This window comes from Sinohyriopsis cumingii, unplaced genomic scaffold, assembly GCF_028554795.1.
Source record: "Sinohyriopsis cumingii isolate HCF-2022 unplaced genomic scaffold, ASM2855479v2 utg001397l, whole genome shotgun sequence".
In the NCBI taxonomy this organism is placed as follows: domain Eukaryota; kingdom Metazoa; phylum Mollusca; class Bivalvia; order Unionida; family Unionidae; genus Sinohyriopsis; species Sinohyriopsis cumingii.
Window position 1 is genome coordinate 3,603,800 of NW_028315993.1, and position 21,748 is coordinate 3,625,547.

At 35.8% G+C, this 21,748-nt stretch overlaps 1 protein-coding gene across 1 annotated transcript in view; it reads right to left on the minus strand.

The window, feature by feature from the left end:
• Positions 1 to 21,748, minus strand: part of LOC149772552 (uncharacterized) — a 187,124-nt gene that overhangs the window by 94,075 nt on the left and 71,301 nt on the right. Inside the window, exon 4 of the mRNA XM_089947671.1 lies at positions 12,579 to 12,660. Within this exon, the coding sequence (XP_089803797.1) occupies positions 12,579 to 12,660 (82 nt within the window). The remainder of the gene's footprint in view (positions 1 to 12,578; positions 12,661 to 21,748) is intronic.

A 21,748-nucleotide genomic window follows, 5' to 3' on the forward strand; every position in this document is an offset into this window, starting at 1 on the left:
CTAGGACTATATTTTTTTTGCTGATGGTTGGAATTAGGTCTAGGACTATATGGTTATTTTGTTGATGGTTGGAATTCGGTCTTGGACTATATGGTTATTTTATTGATGGTTGGAATTAGGTCTAGGACTATATGGTTATTTTGTTGATGGTTGGAATTCGGTCTAAGACTATATGGTTATTTTGTTGGTGTTATGAATTAGGTCTAGGACTATATGGTTATTTTGTTGATGGTTGGAATTAGGTCTAGGACTATATGGTTATTTTGTTGATGGTTGGAATTCGGTCTAAGACTATATGGTTATTTTGTTGGTGTTATGAATTAGGTCTAGGACTGTATGGTTATTTTGTTGACGGTTGGAATTAGGTCTAGGACTGTATGGTCATTTTGTTGACGGTTGGAATTAGGTCTAGGACTATATGGTTATTTTGTTGATGGTTGGAATTAGGTCTAGGACTATATGGTTATTTTATTGATGGTTGGAATTAGGTCTAGGACTATATGGTCATTTTATTGATGGTTGGAATTAGGTCTAGGACTGTATGGTTATTTTGTTGACGGTTGGAATTAGGTCTAGGACTGTATGGTTATTTTGTTGATGTTTGAAATTAGGTCTAGGACTATATGGTTATTTTGTTGATGGTTGGAATTAGGTCTAGGATGATATGGTTATTTTGCTGATGGTTGGAATTAGGTCTAGGACTATATGGTTATTTTGTTGATGGTTGGAATTAGTTCTAGGATGATATGGTTATTTTGCTGATGGTTGGAATTAGGTCTAGGACTGTATGGTTATTTTGTTGATGGTTGAAATTAGGTCTAGGACTATATGGTTATTTTGTTGATGGTTGGAATTAGGTCTAGGATGATATGGTTATTTTGCTGATGGTTGGAATTATGTCTAGGACTATATGGTTATTTTGTTGATGGTTGGAATTAGGTCTAGGATGATATGGTTATTTTGTTGATGGTTGGAATTAGGTCTAGGACTATATGGTTATTTTGTTGATGGTTGGAATTAGGTCTAGGACTATATGGTCATTTTGTTGATGGTTGGAATTAGGTCTAGGACTATATGGTTATGTTGCTGATTTTTGGAATTAGGTCTATGACTATATGTTTGTTGATGGTTGGAATTAGGTCTAGGACTATATGGTTATTTTGTTGATGGTTGGAATTAGGTCTAGGACTATATGGTCATTTTGTTGATGGTTGGAATTAGGTCTAGGACTATATGGTTATTTTGTTGATGGCTGGAATTAGGTCTAGGACTATATGGTCATTTTGTTGATGGTTGGAATAAGGTCTAGGACTATATGGTTATTTTGTTGATGGTTGGAATTAGGTCTAGGACTATATGGTCATTTTGTTGATGGTTGGAATTAGGTCTAGGACTATATGGTTATTTTGTTGATGGCTGGAATTAGGTCTAGGACTATATGGTCATTTTGTTGATGGTTGGAATAAGGTCTAGGACTATATGGTTATTTTGTTGATGGTTGAAATTAGGTCTGGGACTATATGGTTATTTTGTTGGTGTTATGAATTAGGTCTAGGACTATATGATTATTTTGATGATGGTTGGAATTAGGTCTTGGATTATATGGTCATTTTGTTGGTGTTATGAATTAGGCATATGACTATTACAATTATGTTGCTGATGTTAGGAATTAGTTAGGCTTTATTCTCTATGATTATTTTGTTGATGTTATGAATTAGGCATAGGACTATTATAATTATGTTACTGGTGTTAGGAATACGTTTGGCCTAGGACTGTATCATTATTTTGCTGATGTTGGGAATTAGTAAAGCCTAAGATTGTATCATTACTTTGCTGATATTAGGGATTCGTTTGGCCTAGGATGGTATGATTATTTTGTAGATGTTAGGAATTAGTTAGGCCCAGGATTGTATCATTATTTTGCTCATATTAGGAATTAGTTATGCATTGCGCAGATGTTAATAATTAGTTAGGTATAAGGCTGTATGGGTATTATGTTGGTGTCAGGAATTAGACATCGATATTCATAATTATTATCACAATTTCTAAGATCTTTTTTAGCATCACACTGCAATTTAATAACATGGATATGCAGCGAGTTTCGAAGTTAGATGCTTGTGTGATGCAGTACAATGTCAACAAAATGCTGAGGTGTAAACAAGTCAATATTTTACTGTTTTTTTTTTTTTGTTTGAGATGATCGTATTCAAACTAATGACTTGACAAAAGGTACTCCATTAAAACTATATATTTTTTTTTCTTAGAGTGACTGTTATTATTGTCATGAGGTAGGTGGGCAGCATTAAAAAATGACCTTGACATAATTACACGACACCATGAGTAATCATTCAGAATTGACGAGAAAACAAAGGTCTTCTCTCATTGTTTTATCATCTGTACAAATATTTTGATGCTTTCCAATTTTTTTATTTAATGTGTTATCTTTTGTCTATCCTCAAACATCCTGAAAGACTGACAACTTTATATCAGGGTTATACGTCTTGTATTACAAGTATATTTTGTCTATCTTATAGCATCCTCAAGGACTGGGAACTCTTATGTCAGGGTTATACGTCTTGTATTACAAGTATATTTTGTCTATCCAATAGCATCCTCAAGGACTGGCTACTTTATGTCAGGGTTATATGTCTTGTATTACTAATATATACTGTTCATGCTAAAGTATCCTGAAGGACTGGCAGCTGTCTGTCAGGGTTATATGTCTTGTATTACTAGTATATTTTTTATATCCTCTATCATCCTGAAAGACTAGCAACTTTATGTCGGGTTATGCGTCTTGTATGACTAGTATATTTTGTATATCCTCTATCATCCTGAAAGAGTAGCAACTTTATGTCGGGTTATACGTCTTGTATTAGTAGTATATTTTGTCTATCCTCTATCATCCTGAAAGACTAGCAACTATATGTCAGGGTTATATGTCTTGTATTACTAGTATATGTTGTCTATCCTATATCATCCTGAACGACTAGCAACTATATGTTAGGGTTATATGTCTTATATTACTAGTATATATTGTCTATCCTATAGCACCCTGAAAGACTGGCAACTTTATGTCAGGGTTTTATGTCTTGCATTACTAGTACATTTTGTCAATGGTAAAGTATCCTGGAGGACTGGGAACTCTATGTTAGGGGTATATGTCTTGTATTACTAGTATATACTGTTAATGGTAAAGTGTCCTGAACGACTGGGAACTTTCTGTCAGGTTATATGTCTTGTATTACTAGTATATTTTGTCTAGCCTATAGCATCCTCAAGGACTGGTAACTTTATGTCTGGGTTATATGTCTTGTATTACTAGTATATTTTGTAAATGCTAAAGCATCCTAAGGACCGGCAACTTTATGTCAGGGCTATATGTCTTGTTGTTGCTGTTGGTGTGGGGTTTAACGCCATTTGTCAGCACAAAATAGGCTATTATTACGGCTAGTATTAATGGTGGAGGAAGAACCCGGAAAAACCCCGTGAAGAACCACCGACCAACGAGAAGCTACTGGCAAGCTTTCTCACATACCCACATTGGCTGAATCCTAAACTCGAACCCATGCAGGCAGAGGTGAGATGACAGTGATCTGTAATGGACAGCGCTTTAGACCACTCAGCCACTTGGGGCCCCACGCTATATGTCTTGTATTACTAGTATAGTTTGTCAATGGTAAAGTATCCTGAATGCCAGAAAAGCTTATGGCATAGTTATATGTCAGTTATGTCTTATCTTTGGTATATTAATTATCTTAATAGGAAAGTCCATGACAAATAATTAAATGTATAAGCTAAGATGAATGTGTTTGTATTGTCTTGGCCGGATATAACTCCCTACACACAATTCATATTGATCATCACAGTGCACACTAATTATGTCTTGGCCGGATACAACACCCTCTCTACACACAATTCATATTGATCATCACAGTGCACAGTAATTATGTCTTGGCCGTAAATTATATCCTACACAGAAATTAGAATGATTATGTCTTGACACTAAACCTAATAACATAAGCGGTACATGCAAACACTACTATTTACTTTTTAAATGAACTTGAAACAAGGTTGTGGGGTCCTTGCCTGTACTAGGTACTTATAGCAACACAACTGTTGAGGAAGCAGATATTACAAATATATCTATTTTGGTCCATTCTGGGGGAGAAATGACGAGACTATTAAGAAGGTCATCATGGAACCAAACTCAATGTATGACTGACACCATTTTCATTTAGGATCAGCTAGGTATAAACTTGCTGGTAAAAACTCCATGTTCGTAAAGTCATCAATTAGCGGAGGAGTAGAGATAACAAGATATAAATTTACATTCAGCAGAAGTAGCAATAACAATATTTACAAGTCATCTTTTTGTGGCTGCAATATTGGACATCAGATCAGTACCATTTTAATTTAAGAACAACATGACATTCTAGAAGTTTTATGGTGTTAACACATTAACCCCCTGGCAACAAGTTTATTTGGCAGGAAGTAGTAGCCTACCGCCGAGCTCTGTAGCACCAAGATCATGTACGATGCAAAAGAGTGGGTCGTATTATAGAATGGCAGAAAAATATAGATCTACAATGATGCCAAATAATCTGGAAGTTATTATTGCACAACAAAACACAGAGGGAAAACTTGATTTTTGGACCCAATTTTGTTCCACCCAAAATTCGGAATCTGATTTTGTGTCCAGATTTCAGACCTTTTGGTCTCAAATCTAAGGCAGACCAGCATGAACTGCAAACAGATGAACTTTTGTAAAAAATAGAATAAGATGGTCATTTAGAATAAAGAGTGGTCTCGATATGAAAATATTGGGTCTGTTAAACAAAAAAATAGAAAAGAACTCCAACTTTTACACTTCTACACATGAATGAGCCAAATAGCCAATGAAAAACGATGTTTCTAACACAACAAGGCATTAGGTAATTGGAAAATCACCTGGAAGTTGATGCATTAGGATGTATTCAGAACTGCTTTCAAAATGTGTTTCCTACTTGTATTTCAGAGGAAAACGACAAAAACCTGCAGGGGTTAATGTGTTAGGATGCTTGACATGATTAGAAGTGTTATGGTGTAAACGTGTTTGTCGCCATTAGAAGCTGCATGGTGTTAACATGTTTGACATCATCATATCAGCACCATTTTAATTTAAGAACATGTCATGCTAGAAGTTGAGACTATACATCATTAGAAATCTTTTATTAAAAACCACAAGTTAATATGACCATCCATTAAACTAGCCATAACAATATGTTCAAAATGGATACCATGGTGGCCATATTGGATGTCAGAGCAGCACAATTTGATTTCAAGGTCAACTGGAAAGAATATATATAAAGCTTGAAAGGCAAGATTCCAAGTAGTTTTGGAGGAGTGGGGATAGCGGTCTCACGTGAAGAGACAGATGGAAAACCAACTATCCCTTAAGCTCCTCTGGTATATTACCACTAGCGTTAAAAACAGCTGACATGCTTCACAACTCATGATTAGGCAGATTTTTAAACAAAGTTAACCATGAGCTTGTTAAAGGTAATGACGAAACAACTTTAATCTCATTGGTCTTCTGGTGGTAACAATCAATCATTTTGCTAACTGTAAAATCAGTATCATCATCATCATTTAAACTGGCATGTGGTTGCATGCTTCTTTCATATTTACTATTCAAGAGCAAGCAAGGAAAGAACTTCCTGCACATCAACAAAGTACCTGTTTTATTATCAATAAGTAACTGTACTTGGAGGAGATAAAGGAACTTTCATTGGCTCAGTCAAACATCATGCAAGCTCACTTTGGCAAAAAAAAAACAAAAAAAAAAAAAAACAATGAACCATAATAGCAGTCATTGGCTATGCAGGCTTTTTCACCTTTACAGAAGGTAAAGAATTCTCTTCGCTTTCAGCTATGGCTGGTAAAGGAGTGTAATGGGTTGCTAAAAGCAATGACAACTCACGATTTGTGATTGTGACCCCCTATACCTTTACAGTTCATTGTTACAACCATCAACATGTCATACATGTTGTATAAAAATGCAGGCATCTAGTCAATGAAGTGCATACGAAATGAACATTGTACAGCTCTGATACAATCAGAGTCAAGATGGCTGAAACTCTTATTTAACGAGAGTTTTATATTCTTCACATACAACCGTAATATCAGACAAAACTGAAAGAATGCAGGATATCAGGGAAAGAAATGCAAGAAAAGTTTACTGACAGAAATGAGCAAAGAGATGACATGAAAAGATCATATCATTATTCTTAGCTGCAAACCCCAGAGTAAAAGAAAAATATTTATGAAAAAATACTGATTTTCAGGAATGTATATGTAGTAACATGACCCTTTCTCCAGGCACTGGTTCTGTGATCTCTAAAACCTCATGTAGCAAAAATGCTACAAATATATTCCCCAAAACCATGTAGCAAGATTACCCTATTCTTACGCAACAGTAATACAATGACTTTGTTTTTTCCAAACCATGTAGTAAGATTACCCTATTCCCAAGTAACAGTAATTCAATTGAGTTGTGATCTCCACAGAGATGTAGTAAGATTACCCTATTCTTAGGTAATAGTACTACAATGACTTCGTGATCTCCAAACCCATGTAGTAAGATTACACCATTACCAGGTAATCCTCTGGATTGGATGGGATTGGTCCACAAATTCTTAAAAATGCTGCACCACTAATACCAAACTCACTAACGCATAACATAAACTTAAGTATAATGAGTGGTAATTTTCCAGAAACACTGAAATGTGCACAGATTACACCTATCTTTAAGAAAGGAGGAAAGGACGGTCCAGGGAATTACAGACCAATATCAATTCTTCCTATATTGTCAAAATTATTTGAAAAGCTTGCAGCCATTCAGGTCTATAATTTTTTGCAAACACTCTCTATTTCATAAGCGCAATCAGGATTTTGAAAGTACCACTCGTGCCAAACAAAACTTACCAAATTAATTGATTTTTGGCTGAAGGAAATGGATAATGGACATATGACTGGGATTATTTTCCATGCCTTCAAGAAAGCCTTTGATCTTGTTGATCATGAAATTCTGCTGCGAAGGTTGAACTGTTGCAGGTTTGACAATCCTTCTTTAAACTGGTTTAGATCATACCTAAACCAAAGGTCTCAACAAGTAAGCATTAGCAATATTAGCTCTCAAACTCGCACTGTTCATTCCGGGGTCCTTCAAGGTTCAGTTTTGGGCCCTCTCCTCTTCCTTATCTCTCTCAATGATTACCATTAAATAATGAATCCACAAATACAGATTTGTTTGCAGATGATGCAACCTTGTATACATCTAGTTCTGATAGTGAAGTTACCCAAATGAGATTAAACTCAGACCTTATTAGATTCCAAACCTGGGCACAACAAATTAGGAAGGTAATTAATGAAGGTAAAACCCAGTAATATATCTTGCAATAAATAATCATCCACATTAGAAAATGGCAAACATGAAAAGCTTGTAGTTGTCAACGTAGATAATAATGTATTATGGAATGACCATATTGATAAGCTTTGTAAAACACTGTCATCCAAAATTGCCCTACTCAGCAGAATCAAGAAATATTTACCTATGGAAACTCAAAATCTATACTACAAGTCATATATTCTTCCAACAATGGATCATTGTTCTAATGTATGGGGAAACTATGCTAAATCTGAGCTTGACAGGATGTATAAACTTCAGAAACGAGCAGCACATGTAATTTTAGATGCATCTGTTGATCATCCCTCAAAAGCATTATTTACAGAACTCAAATGGTTCACAATGTATGACAGGATAGATTTTCACAAGGTGGTTCTTTTATATAAATGTCTACATGGAACGGTACCAGAGTATCCTCAGGACTCATTCAGGTCTGTTTCAACACAATATCAGTTGAGATCAATATCACAAGGAAACCTTCTAGCACCAAAACCAAGAACAGAGCAATTTAAGAAGAGCTTCCAATACTCTGGTACAGTTCTGTGGAGCAAGCTTCCACTACATGTAAAATCTGCTGAAAATATTAGAGTATTTAAGAAGAGATATCATGACCATATTTGTGTTTCTAATAGATAATGGAATTTAGTATTTTAATACTAAACATGTTAAAATACACAATAATTATTGCTATCTTCATATAATGTGCATTGTTATACCTTCCTTAAGAGGGTTTCACTGTAGAGTAACGAGTCACCCTCTATAAATAAAGCATTCTTCTTCTTCTTCTTCTTCTTCTTCTTCTTCTTCTTATTATTATTATTATTATTATTATTATTATCATTAGTAGTAGTAGTAGTAGTAGTAGTATTAACAGTACTACAATAGCTGATCTCCAAAGCCATGTAGTAAATTTACCCTATTCCCATGCAACAGAATACAATGACTTTGTTATCTCCAAACCTGATATAGTAATTTATAACTATGGTGCCTCAAATACATATAGTACCATCACCTTGTGTGTGTGGTGTGTGTGTGATTAGGATTTTTAACGTAGCTTTAACAATTTCTCAGTCATATCGCTACAATGTCTACAGTGTGGCAGTTTATAATCATGTCTAGCACTGGGGCATCATGTTGCAGATACGTAGCATGACGTCCCACCCAGTCACATTACCTTGACACCAGGCTGTCCAGCCCTAACACTAGCCTTATAATGCTGAGCGCCAAGCGAGGCAGCTGTTAGTACCATTTTTGTAAGTCTTTTGTATGACTCGACCGGGGTTCAAACCCACAACCTCCCGCTTCCAATGCGGACGCTCTAACCACTAGGCCACCGGAGTAGTCACCATCAACATAAACTTGATGCAGTAATATTGCTACGAAGATGAAGTTTAATAATATGCATTAATAATGTTTGTTAATACAGTAAAATTAATAATATCATGTGGTAAATATAAAATAGCTGCTTGATGAACTTCATAAGGAGTGCTGACGTCAGAATGTGCATGCAGAATTGTTTTGGTGGTGGTAGCTAAATTGACCTTATTGACTGTTGTGCTAACCATTTTGCAGCAACAGAACGTGTAACATTAGCTGTATCAGTGAGTTTACTAATCGCTGCTATACCTTTTCAATATCCTCTTGGGCTATAATAAATCAATTCTATTATTTCAATAATCGGTTGATTAATTACTGGCTCCGAATAATAACTTACATTTCATTGCAGATCTTACCAACCAATTAGCTAATAATTCTCTGAAAGATTTATTTTTTATGGAATTAAATGCATGAATCAAGCTTACATCTACAATAGGTCTTTGTTGCAGATCGTTACTTTTATAAGCTACATCATGAATATGACATGCTTTATCAATCGCGTTTATTGAATATTCACCAGGGCTTGGTTGATCTCGCTCGTCAAGTCGGATATCAAGTCGGGTACCAGGACCACAATAATTATATCCAGGAAGATGTTTTTCTCCTGGGTATTTAGACCATGGAGTTCCTGGTAATTTTCCTAATGAAGCAGCGATATCACCACCAATTTTTCTTGACTTGTCAAGGAAGATAAATTTATATTTATTTGTACCACATTTAACACGTTTACCTGTAAGTGCACGCTTTTTACTTTTTGTTATTATTATTGTTAATCCACTTGTGGGGGTGGATGGTCTACACCGAACACAATATAGATCCATATTATTTATTATATTTCTACAACACAGATTTATTTGATTTCTCAGCGACACGAAAACAAGAGCCAGTCAAACATATTTCAGCATTACCAAATTCCATCAATATGATAACAATAGGTCAATTTGGGTCCAGTAAAATGCAATTGTTACTTAATTTGATAATGCGAGGGTTCAAGTGGGACAAGTTATGTTTAGTAGCTCTGATCATCAGAGATGTTATTTTGTACTTAAAGATTTTAATGAAAATTCAAAATTGTTAAATGGTGATGACATTATTAATTTTATAAATGATATTGATGAAGCACCATCCGTAGACGACCTTGATGGATTTATGAATAATTTAGTTGTGTATGATGATGTTATGTTTAACAAACAAACCAATCCAGCAAGAATATTAACCCGTGGAAGGCATAAAAGTACAGATATTATCTATGTTACTCAACGATACAAATAAATACCTAAAGTAATCAGAGATAACTGTAATATTTTAGTTGTTTTAAATGGAGTTGATACACATACTCTGCAAAATATTCGTCAGACTTGGTGTAGTGGGATACGGACATGATTCAGTTCAAAAATTTATTTTCAAAAACAATCTGCTCCACACGGATTTATAACAATACATTAACATGATCCCAGAACAAAATATCATATAGGAATTAATAAAATATTTGGCTGATATAATACTGATTTAAATATAGCAGCAGAGAGGGTGCGACCTCAATGAAACATCCGGTTGGTAAACAAAAATGCACATACAAATTTATAAAACAATAACAACAAAAATAAAGTAACAAACTAAACTAACCCAATTAGAGAAACTCTCTGTAAAGACACTGGTTTGACATTATTGACCTTATTTGTTTCATTTTCTTAAGAAGCTTTATTTTTCAAAAATGATGTTTCATCAAAAGATCTGTTCACCATCTCTGCTGTTTAAGTCTTGGTGCTTCATGTCTTTTCCCATGTAAAGTAAGCTATTCATTAAGTCTTGTGATTTTACACTGTTGCTATGTATAGTATGCCACTTCCCTAACCAAGTCTTGTTATTTCGCGCTGTTGCTATGTACAGTATGCCACATCCCTAACCAAGTCTTATTTTTTCACACTGTTGCTATGTACAGTATGCCACATCTCTAACCAAGTCTTGTTATTTCATAATGTTGCTATGTACAGTATGACACTTCTCCATCGAAGTCTTATTTCACACCGTTGCTATGTACAGTATGCCACTTCCCTAACCAAGTCTTATTATTTCACACTGTTGCTATGTACAGTATGACACTTCTCTAATGAAGTCTTATTAGTTCACACCGTTGCTATATATAGCATGCCACTTCCTAACCAAGTCTTATTATTTCACACTGTTCCTATGTACAGTATGCCACTTCCCTAACCCGGTCTTATTATTTCACACTGTTGCTATGTACAGTATGCCATATCCCTAACCAAGTCTTATTATTTCACACAGTTGCTATGTACAGTATGCCACTTCCCTAACCCGGTCTTATTATTTCACACTGTTCCTATGTACAGTATGCCACTCCCATAACCCCGTCTTATTATTTCACACTGTTGATATGTACAGTATGCCACATCCCTAACCAAGTCTTGTTATTTCATGCTATTGCTATGTACAGTATGCCACATCCCTAACCAAGTTTTGTTATTTCACACTGTTGCTATGTACAGCATGCCACATCCCTGACCACGACTTGTGATTTCATGTCTGGTGTTACATTAGACTAGTCACCTCCTTAACTGGTACAACCATTATGATGTGTATATAACGATAATGGAACAGGGGAATGGGCATAATGTAAAATACAGTATGACAATTTATCAAGAAAGAATCATGGCATCATTTATCACACACACACACACACACACACACACACACACTGTCAAATAGCATTATCATGCTGATCAGAAAATTTTTAATTCATATACTATGGAGATTATGGCACTCATTGCCTTGCCTGCATGCACGAACCTCTATACCCCTCAACAATCCACACATCACTAAAATATGATTCTACGAAGTCACTTGCATATGAATTCATGTGTGGCAGACACGCATATCGACCTAGTAATTAATTCCCATCTAAGCACAGTCGCTGCAAATACCTATGACAGAAATCAAGATATATAGAGATTATTATATTTTTATTAAGAAATAATATTATCATATAACTTAGAGAGTTTTATATACAACAAACAAAGTTGAATGTGTTATCCCTGGATCCTACAGAAAAATACTTGATAATATGAAATAAATGTCTAAATATCATGTAGGTTATAGAATTTCCAAAGTTCTCAAAATGCATGGTAACGTCTCTTCATATTTATAAATGCACTATCAAACATTCTGCTATGGGATCCACATATCATAAAATTCTCTCTCTCTCTCTCTCTCTCTCTCTCTCTCTGTACACTTTTTTATACAAACTAGAATAACAACTACTGAAATGATGGATGTCAACAATTTTACAAATTGTTCTATTTGCATTTTAAATTTCACATGATGGTCATTTGCAATAAACAATATTTGTGTACAGCAGAATGTCATTTATTTTGCTGCTGTATTAGGATTTAATGCCACTTTACAGCACAATATAGGCTATACATAATGGCCAGTATAAATGGTGGAGGAAAATCCCCGGAAAACCCTGGAAAGAACCACCCACTCATAAGAAGGTACTGGCAAGCTTTCTCACATACCCATATTGGCCGAACCTGAGACTCGAACCCACGCAGACAAAAGTGAGATGGCAATGATCCATAATGGTGAGTGCTTTCAACCACTTGGCCACTCTGGGCCCCACAGTATATCATAGGAATGTACCTAATATAAACAAACCTGTACAATTCATTGCAGCCTAAATCCACAGAGTCCTGCATGTGTGCCTGTAATAACATTGTGTAGTTACCATTACCTTGTTTGTCATCTTCAGCTTCCCCAGGGACCAGTCCAGAAGGAGGCATTTCTGTAGCTACACTTGACTGCCCTTGATCTACCTAGACAAATGGAAGAAATTCTTGGTAAACTATGGCAAAACTTAATTGTACATAAGAACAATGGTCTGTAATACGATACTGGAGTCAGCATCAACAATTTCAATTTTGCTCATATAACTGACTTGAGACACAGGCATTTCTGAGGAAACACAATAGAGCATTACTGTACTATAGTTGAGAAAATCATTCCATGGCATTTACCTCTGCATATTTCAAGACTGAATTAAATTAAACTGGCTCATTAGGAAATAAAAAATGACATAGTTCTGTAATTGAAAATCAGTTTAAAAGATTTTAAAATTTTAGTTTCTGATTTACTGTCAAATAATAAACACAAAGAGTAGTCATGTTAGTTGTTTGTTTTTGCTTCATCGAAGAAATTTTTTTTAAAATGGAGCAGCAAATGTTGTAAATTGTTCTGGTTTGAGGGTGTCTTGGAAATAAACTTGTGGAAGGTAAATAAAAATATTTCAGTGTCGAATCGGTTCTAGATGAATAGAATAATAATGACAGACCTTTATTAATGTGCACAGTGCGTAATACACTTGTGAAAGTGTCCCACATGGCTGACCTTTATTTGTGTGTACAGTAAGTGTGATTTTCCAATGATTCATGTGTGAAAGTACCACAACAACTTCATAGTCTAGATCTGGCACATGTCACCAAACATACTAATATGTGCCAACAACTGTCCTCTTCATGACCATCATAATCATACAAATTGCTATTGTAGCGTCACTAAATAAAAGGGACATAACTATCAATTGTGTTTGTAATTGTTTTCCCTTGATGTGTACTTTTAACCTACACCTGGGTCATCTCATGTTTTCTCCATATCATGTACAGCAATGATATAACCAGATTTCAAAAACATGGTATGAATATTCATGAGAAATCTATGAAGTTTATATCTGCTCCTTACACAAAGACTGGTGCTAAATTCAATGCATCATGTATCGATACTCAGCAAATGCAATGTAGCAATATTATTTTAGAGGGGTTGGGAATTGCTATTCAGTTTTCTGACATTAATCATTTTAAATATAAACATGTTCATGAAGAAAACTTGGTATAATGCATAAGGGAAGTTTATGTTACCAGAATTATTAGTATAATCACAGAAACAGAAGCTGTCTCCATTAAGTAAAATGAGCTCAAGAACTACTGAATAAGTGGTTCTTTTGTTCCATAACATCACATACAATGTTATATTATTTAAAAAAGATATTCATGAACAAATGTGTCTTTTAGAACCCTATCTTGTACTACATACATAGCAGACAGCTGTAATATTGAAATACATGTTCTCCAATGTAATGTTTATAGATCATTTTTTATATACTATTTCTAGTTGGCCAAACCTATCCCACAGCTGCATCTGGTACAGTCATGCACATTTGACGTAGGGCAACTTGAGTGACCTCCACTACTTACATGAATAGAACTTTCTTCCTAGAAGACGACAAATGCCTCGAATAACTCCATCAAATATTCAATTTAAAAATAAAATAAAAATTACTATTAAAAGATACAATAATTGAAACGGGAAAAATGAAAAAAAAGAAAAAAAAAAAAATAAAAAATAAAAAAAATAAAAATTACATTATATATATACATATATATATATATATATATATATATATATATATATATATATATATATATATATATATATATATCCAGAAGATGGTAAAACACAAAATAAATAAAAAGAATACAGCACAACACAACCACAAGTAGGGCAGGAGGGCCTCCCCAAATGATCTGAAATGATCAACCGGGGAGACCACCCCCTAAAAAAAGAATTGAACATATGTCATTATAGATCGCTGCAGATAGTAGTAAACAATAATATGCCAGACCACAAGTATAAGAGTTGAAATGTACGTTTCCATCAAGTATTTTTAACAATAAATGAGTATCTACTGCTTTATGTTACTGCATCGTGACTCTCATCTTAACTCCGCCCGCCCCTCTCTTATGACTGCATGGTAACGAATAATCCTAAAATAAACAAGTCAACTTGTCTAACTAGTAGCAAACAATGAACACCAAAGGCGGCACATCACATATTAAGCAGTTTCCTCAAATATTTGCCATTTAGTTAATAAATTAAATGGGAATGAATGTGAATCCCAAAACTGTTTTTGATACATTGGATTCACTAAAAAATTTGCTCTCTCTCTCAATCTCTCTCTCTCTCTCTCTCTCTCTCTCTTTCTTTAGTTTGCAAATTCCTTGAAAAAAATATAGATAATAATGTTGAGTTAGCTCATCCTGCGATACATTTGCAATGGCCAGTTGCTTCAGTACTATCATCTATGTGTAACTCATGTGGCTTCTCGGATTGGGCTTGGGATCATATGACGTTGGCATTGATGATGCTGTGTTCACCTGTATGCATCCATCCACTATGAAATTAATTACATGCAGCGAAGAGATTTGTAAGTCATCATGTTTTCGTGAGTATATAGTCTTGAAAAGTCACCTAAATACACGCCAACTTGTACAAATTGTAATTCTGGTCACAAATGAAAATCGTCCACCCACCCCTTTCCTTTCAGAAATGGATCATACAACTTTTAAGTCCTATTCAGGACCGCGGACATAATAGGACAAATTCCTCGGGACCACAACAGTCAGCGGGTCCACCATTGTTTCAATTTGTGATTCATTGGGGCCTGCTGGATAATTTTTAGTAGGGCCCACAAATACTGTCCGCTGCCCTGGTCCTCTCTGATGCCTTTTGTGCTCATATCTACTTTTCTGTTTTAGGCAGGTCACTGAACTGTGTACTCATGGTTTTTAAACAAACTTTATGTGAAGGGTGTCCAGATAGCAAACCTTTACAAATTTGTTTGAAACTTTCTTCATGAACTTAGACTATGTTCATGACAATTGCTTAAAAGTTGCCCTACGTTGATTGTGCATGCGTTAAATATTGGAGTGGAAAAACCCAGATTCGACTTCCTGAAAAAGGTCTATACACATGATATACCGTTATGCCTCTATGCGTCCTCCAGTCAGCTGATTTCAGTCACACATTGTTATTGTAGTTGTGCTCGTATATTTTGGGTCTTGAGATGACCCCTGATAAATATAAATGTGCACTCCCCTTTCGCCTTATTTGTACAAATGCAATGTAGTAATTTTATTTTAGAGGGGTTGGGAATTGCTTTTCACTTAGATGACATTAATCATTTTAAACATACATATATTCATCACGAAAACCTGGGTATAATACATACAGGGAAGTTTATGTTATCAGAACTATTAATATAATTACAGAAACAGAGGCCGTCTCCATAAAGTAAAAGTGAGTTCAAGAACTACTGAATAAGTGGGGCTTTTTGTTCCATAACATCGCATAAAATGTTACCACACTATTAATTAAAAAATGATATTCACGAACAAATGTGCCTTTTACAACGATATCTTGTGCTACATACCTAGTAGGCAGCTGTCATACTGAAATACATGTTCGCCGATTTAATGTTTATACACATGATATACTGTTATGCCTCTATGCATCCTCCAATCAGCTGATTTCAGGGTCACACATTGTTACTGTAGTAGTGCTCAGATATTTTGTGTCTTGAGATGACCCCTGATAAATATAAATGCTCACTCCCCTTTTGCCTTATTTGTACAACAACGCAAGAGTGTCCAATAAAAGTGCCTGCTCAAGCAGTCAAAGACTGCATCCATATATTCGGGTATGGTTGTCATTACAGACATTGTCTCCAGTTATTGTATGAATTTCGTTGATTTCATATCACAGGTGCTCGATGCGAGCTTGATGTTAAGAAAAAAATAATAATCTAAAGGAAAAAATCATAAAGAGTGACAAAACTACCCTAGATTACCCCGATGACCCGTTCTGACATACGACCCTCCCTAACATAATATAAAAGAGAGAAGGTACGGAACTTCCAAATACTTCGCTCCACCCATGACCCTCGATTTCCTACTGCTGTTTTCGTCTTTAAAGGCACGCGACCATACTATATGGCTCGTTTTACTTCTGAAATATTTATCTATCCATCAAGCCATCATTGACTTTTCTGCGTTGTACCAAACTGAAGTTACGGGCTCCGAAACGATTTTCGCGAAGTTTTCCTTTGTGGACACTTCCGTGCTCATCCTAAAACCGGTGACAAGAGCGATATTGACAATGTTTTTAACTCTATGGTACATCCCTTTTTGAATTACAGAGCAGCAGTAGATGCAAAAGTAAGTTTTTTACTTACCATTAACTCGATTCAACTTTAGGAATCCTGTTCCATGCAAGTATTATACATTGTCTTCTTCACTGCACAACACATCGTATACATCTCTATTTTCAAAATAGGCGGCACTAACGTCAACGCCGAAATATGATTGGCTCAAAAGATTATTCTTATCATCATAGGAGCACGGAAGTGTCCACAAAGGAAAACTTTGCGAAAATCGCACGTTTCGGAGCCCGTGACTTCAGTTTGGTACAACGCAGAAACGTCAATGATAGCTTTATGGATAGAAAGATATCTCAGAAGTAAAACAAGCCATATAGTATGGTCGCGTGCCTTTAAAGACGGAAATAGCTGAAAGAAATCGAGGGTCATGGGTGGAGCGAAGTATTTGGAAGTTCTGTACCTTCTCTCTTATATATTATAATAGAGACGGTCGAATGTCCGAACGGGTCATCGGGGTAATCTAAGGTATTTGTGTCACTCTGTATGATTTTTTGTCCTTTAGATTATTATTTTTTTCTTAACATCAAGCTCGCGTCGAGCACCTGTGTTTCATATCACAGAATTTGTAATCACTCGCAAGCTTATCAACGGCCAAGTCGTTTTGGACTGGCTGACATTGGAATGCACACAATTCCATGCTTCGTTTACCACAATATTTGCACATGCTTGCTATCTAGCTAATCAGTCTGAGTTCAAAATTTCCCCCAACGTATGTATATCGACCTGTAAATAACTCTTCAAACCCAATGCTGCTTGTACGCGGTGTCGACAACACCTGACTTCCCAGTGGCATAAGTATGCGTATAATAACACTGCTTGAATATCTAGTGCCTCGCAAATGTATACCCCTTTACCGGTATGTTGACTAAACGTTGATTGGTTAACAGGTACAAAGATTATACATCTTTGATTATCATAACCAATGAGAGGGTTGTTTACTCAAAATTTTGATAAAAAGTCTGAAATGTAATATGTTAAGTTTAGTCACACTGGAAGAGGATTTTCCGCTCCGCACTTTAAGAAATGTGTGTAGTTAAGATAAACAGAGATGGATTCAGGTTGAGATGTGAGCGAATTTGTAGAGTTTAATGGTAGCGATATACAAGAATGAAATGGATAACTCTTAGAAAGTGGAACAGTCATTGATGTTAGTCCAGTTTCAACACCATATGCAAGCAACTGTAAATCAGATGACAAGGATGCCACAGGACCAATTACACAATGGAGTGATAAAATCGCTGTGTTCGAGATCAATGATTTTGATTATGATGTTGAGTGAACTGATTGGAGTGATGACGTCGCCTTGTTAGAGATCAACGATTTTGAAACTGACATTGATTCAGACCATCTAAGTAAAGATAATAATTTTTTCTAAAGTTCTTTTATTTTTCTCCCATGAATGCAACAGATATCCATCAACCCCATTGCCTGGATTGCATCCATATATTTTGGGAACCCAGGATTACAAGAAATCATGACAAAAGTAGGCAGATATTTTCATGCTAATGGTAGAACACAGGCATTGGAACAAACTAATGTGTACACTCACCATATAACATGAGTTTACCCAAGAATCGAGTATTATGAATTAAAGTAGTGAGAGACCTTACAAGAAAAAGAACAAATTGTGTATGTGTGTGCGGACAACGTGTTATCAAGTCTTCTGTTGTTTCAAGATATACTTCAATATGGACTCAGGGTGGCCTACTGGTTAGAGCGTCTACCTCAGATTCGGGAGGTCGTAGGTTTGATCTCCAGCCGAGTCATACCAAAGACTTACAAAACTGGTACTAACAGCTGCCTCGCTTGGTGCTCAGCATTAAGAGGTTAGTGTTAGGACTGGTCAGCCTGGTGTCAGGATAATAACTGGGTGAGACATCATGCTACATGTCTGCGGCATGATGCCCCAGTGCTACCCATCACTATAAACTGCCACACTGCGGACATCGTAACGATATGTCTTAAAAGGAAAAAAGACAAGGCGCCCAGCCAAACGGAATCATGCATGGATTAGCCATATAACAAAAGATAAGGAAACTAACATAAAATAAAGAAAAATCTTGATTCAAAATTATGTTTTCCAAATTATTTCTATTTTTGTAGATAAAATACCCAATCATCAAATAATGGACAGGGAAAAACAGACATTAATTTCAGAAAACATCAGGGACATCCCTGAAGCTTTATGTGCTGGGATGGGGATGTGCGGTGTCTAGGGATAAGGAGCTTACAGATCTAAAATCTGAAAAGTAAATTTCATCTACAAAATTTCATAATAATTAAATTTTGGAAACTCCTAATTTTTCATTTCTAAAGTAGATGAACTCTTCATGTGAATTTCGTGTTTAGGTATTTGTACTTTAAACTATTTATCTTAAGTATTAAATTATCTCAGAGTATTAACTACTTACAAATAAGTCAATTTGTTGTATGAAGTAGGAATTCATGAAACTTTAGAAAATGTAGAAATTTTCATGATAAGTTATTATACATAACATCTAACATTATTATTATTATTATTATTATTATTATTAGTATTATTATTATTATTATTATTTGTTTTTACCACTCCGGTAGCCTAGTGGTTAGAGCAACCACTTAGGATGCAAGAGGTCGTGGGTTTGAACCCCGGTCAAGTCATACCAAAGACTAATATAAAGAAGGTACTAACAGCTGCCTTGATAGGTGCTCAGCATTAAGAGGTTAGTGTTAGGACTGTTCAGCCTGGTGTCAGGATAATGTGACTGGTAGGGACATTATGCTACATGTCTTTGGCATGATGTCCCAGTGCTAGACATCACTATGAACTGCCACACTGCAGACATCATAGCGATATGACTCAAAAACTGTTAAAGCTACGTTAAAAATCCAAATCATACACACCTTTTGAATGGGTATGAGTGTTTAACGGGATGCTCCATTCTCATCCCCTTGAGGATGGAATTTAAGCCAATTACCCAACAAACACTTCTAGATTAAGTACTACAAATCAAATGCTCAAATGGTCAAAAAATATATCCTTCATTTTCAGATCAAACTGTTGTCCTGTTCATATTTCAGATTAGCACATATTTCACACTGCAGACATCAAAGTGATATGACTGCAAAATTGTTAGAGCTACATTAAAATCCAAATCACACACAGATTATTATTATTAATTATTTACTATTTTATTACTATTATTATTATGTTATGTATGTTTAGTTTAATTGCCTGTCTGTTAGTTTTAAATTTGTTATGCAATTACATGTTATTGTAATGTAACATTGTTTACAGGACTTGACATTGTCCAAAATTGAGTTCAGTACTGTTTGACCTTATTGGCTTTCTTGTTAATTTTTTTTTAAAATTTAGGTAAACAACTAATAACAGCTTCATGATATTCTATGTGTGTGAGCTCATTGACCAAATTATTATTCACATAAACAAGAAGGCGTAAACATGTTGATCAGAGCAAGGATTTGAAGATCCCCAGGTGAACTGAATAAGCTGTTGTATTGTAAGTAAACAAAGATCATTCTATAAGTTATTTTCCATTAGGTAATGGTTGTTTGTAGAAAATGACAATGTGACCTGAGGTCAAGCAGAGAAATTATTATCTTGTGACTAAGAATTTTACTAGTTGTGCTTTAACATCTCTATCAGCAGAACTGATCCAAGCTGGGGAGAAACAATGCTCTGCATCATCGCAAACATCTGCAACAAGATATGGCAAACAGGAGTATGGTCCTCGCTATGGACCCAATCACTGATCATCACCATGCCCAAGAAAGGAAACATGCACAACAGTGCCAAAACCACAATCAGTCTTATAAGCCGTCCTTGCAAAGTCATGTTGAGGATACTGCTGAACAGACTAAAGCCACAGGCTGAACATATCATTACCGAGGAGCAGGAAGGTTTCAGAGCAGTGCGCAGCACAACAGAGCAGATCTTCAACCTCAGGATATTGTGTGAGAAGTACCTCCAGCACCAGCAAGATCTATATCATGTCTTTGTGGATTTCAAGGCATTTGACAGGGGAGCCTTGTGGGAGACCATGAGACTGTACAACATCAATGCCAACCTCATCACAGTAATGGAGCACCTCCATGACAAGGCCACCGTGGCAGTATGCTTCAACGTCAGCATAGAGAACTGGTTCAGAATGACAGTCAGAGTCAGTCAAGGCTCTCAGCTCTCTCCCTCGCTATTCAACATCATTCTGGAGAGAATCATGGCTGACGCACTTGAAAAGCATGAAGCGACAGTCAGCATCATTGGCTGAAGGCTGAACAGTCACTAACTTGCATTTTGCCGATGACATTGATGGACTAGCAGGAACTGAGCAAGAATTAGCAACCTTAGTAGACAGCCTTAACATAACCTCTACAGCCTACGGCATAGAAATCAGTACAGAGAAGACCAAAATGATGACTTGTAACACTAAGGACATCAGCACTAACATAAGAGTCCAAGGTACGAAGCTAGAACCAGTCTATAGTTTCAAGTACTTGGGGGCAAGTGTAACAGATGAAGGATTGAAGCCTAAAGTATTCTTCAGGATTGCAACAGCAGCGCCGATAAAACTGAAGCCCATCTTGAACGACAAGAACATCGCACTCAGTTCATAAGGTCAGACCAATGCACTCACTGGTGATCTCCATATTTCTCTATGTCTGCAAATCATGGACCATAACATCTGACTTAGAGGAAAGGATACAGGCCACAGAGATGAGGTTTCCGAAAGACATTAGCGTCACATACAAAGACCATATCACCAATGACGAAATGCAACAAAGGATAAGACAAGCCATTGGGCCTCATGATGACCTCCTGATTATAGTGAAAAAACATAAACTGCAGTGGTATG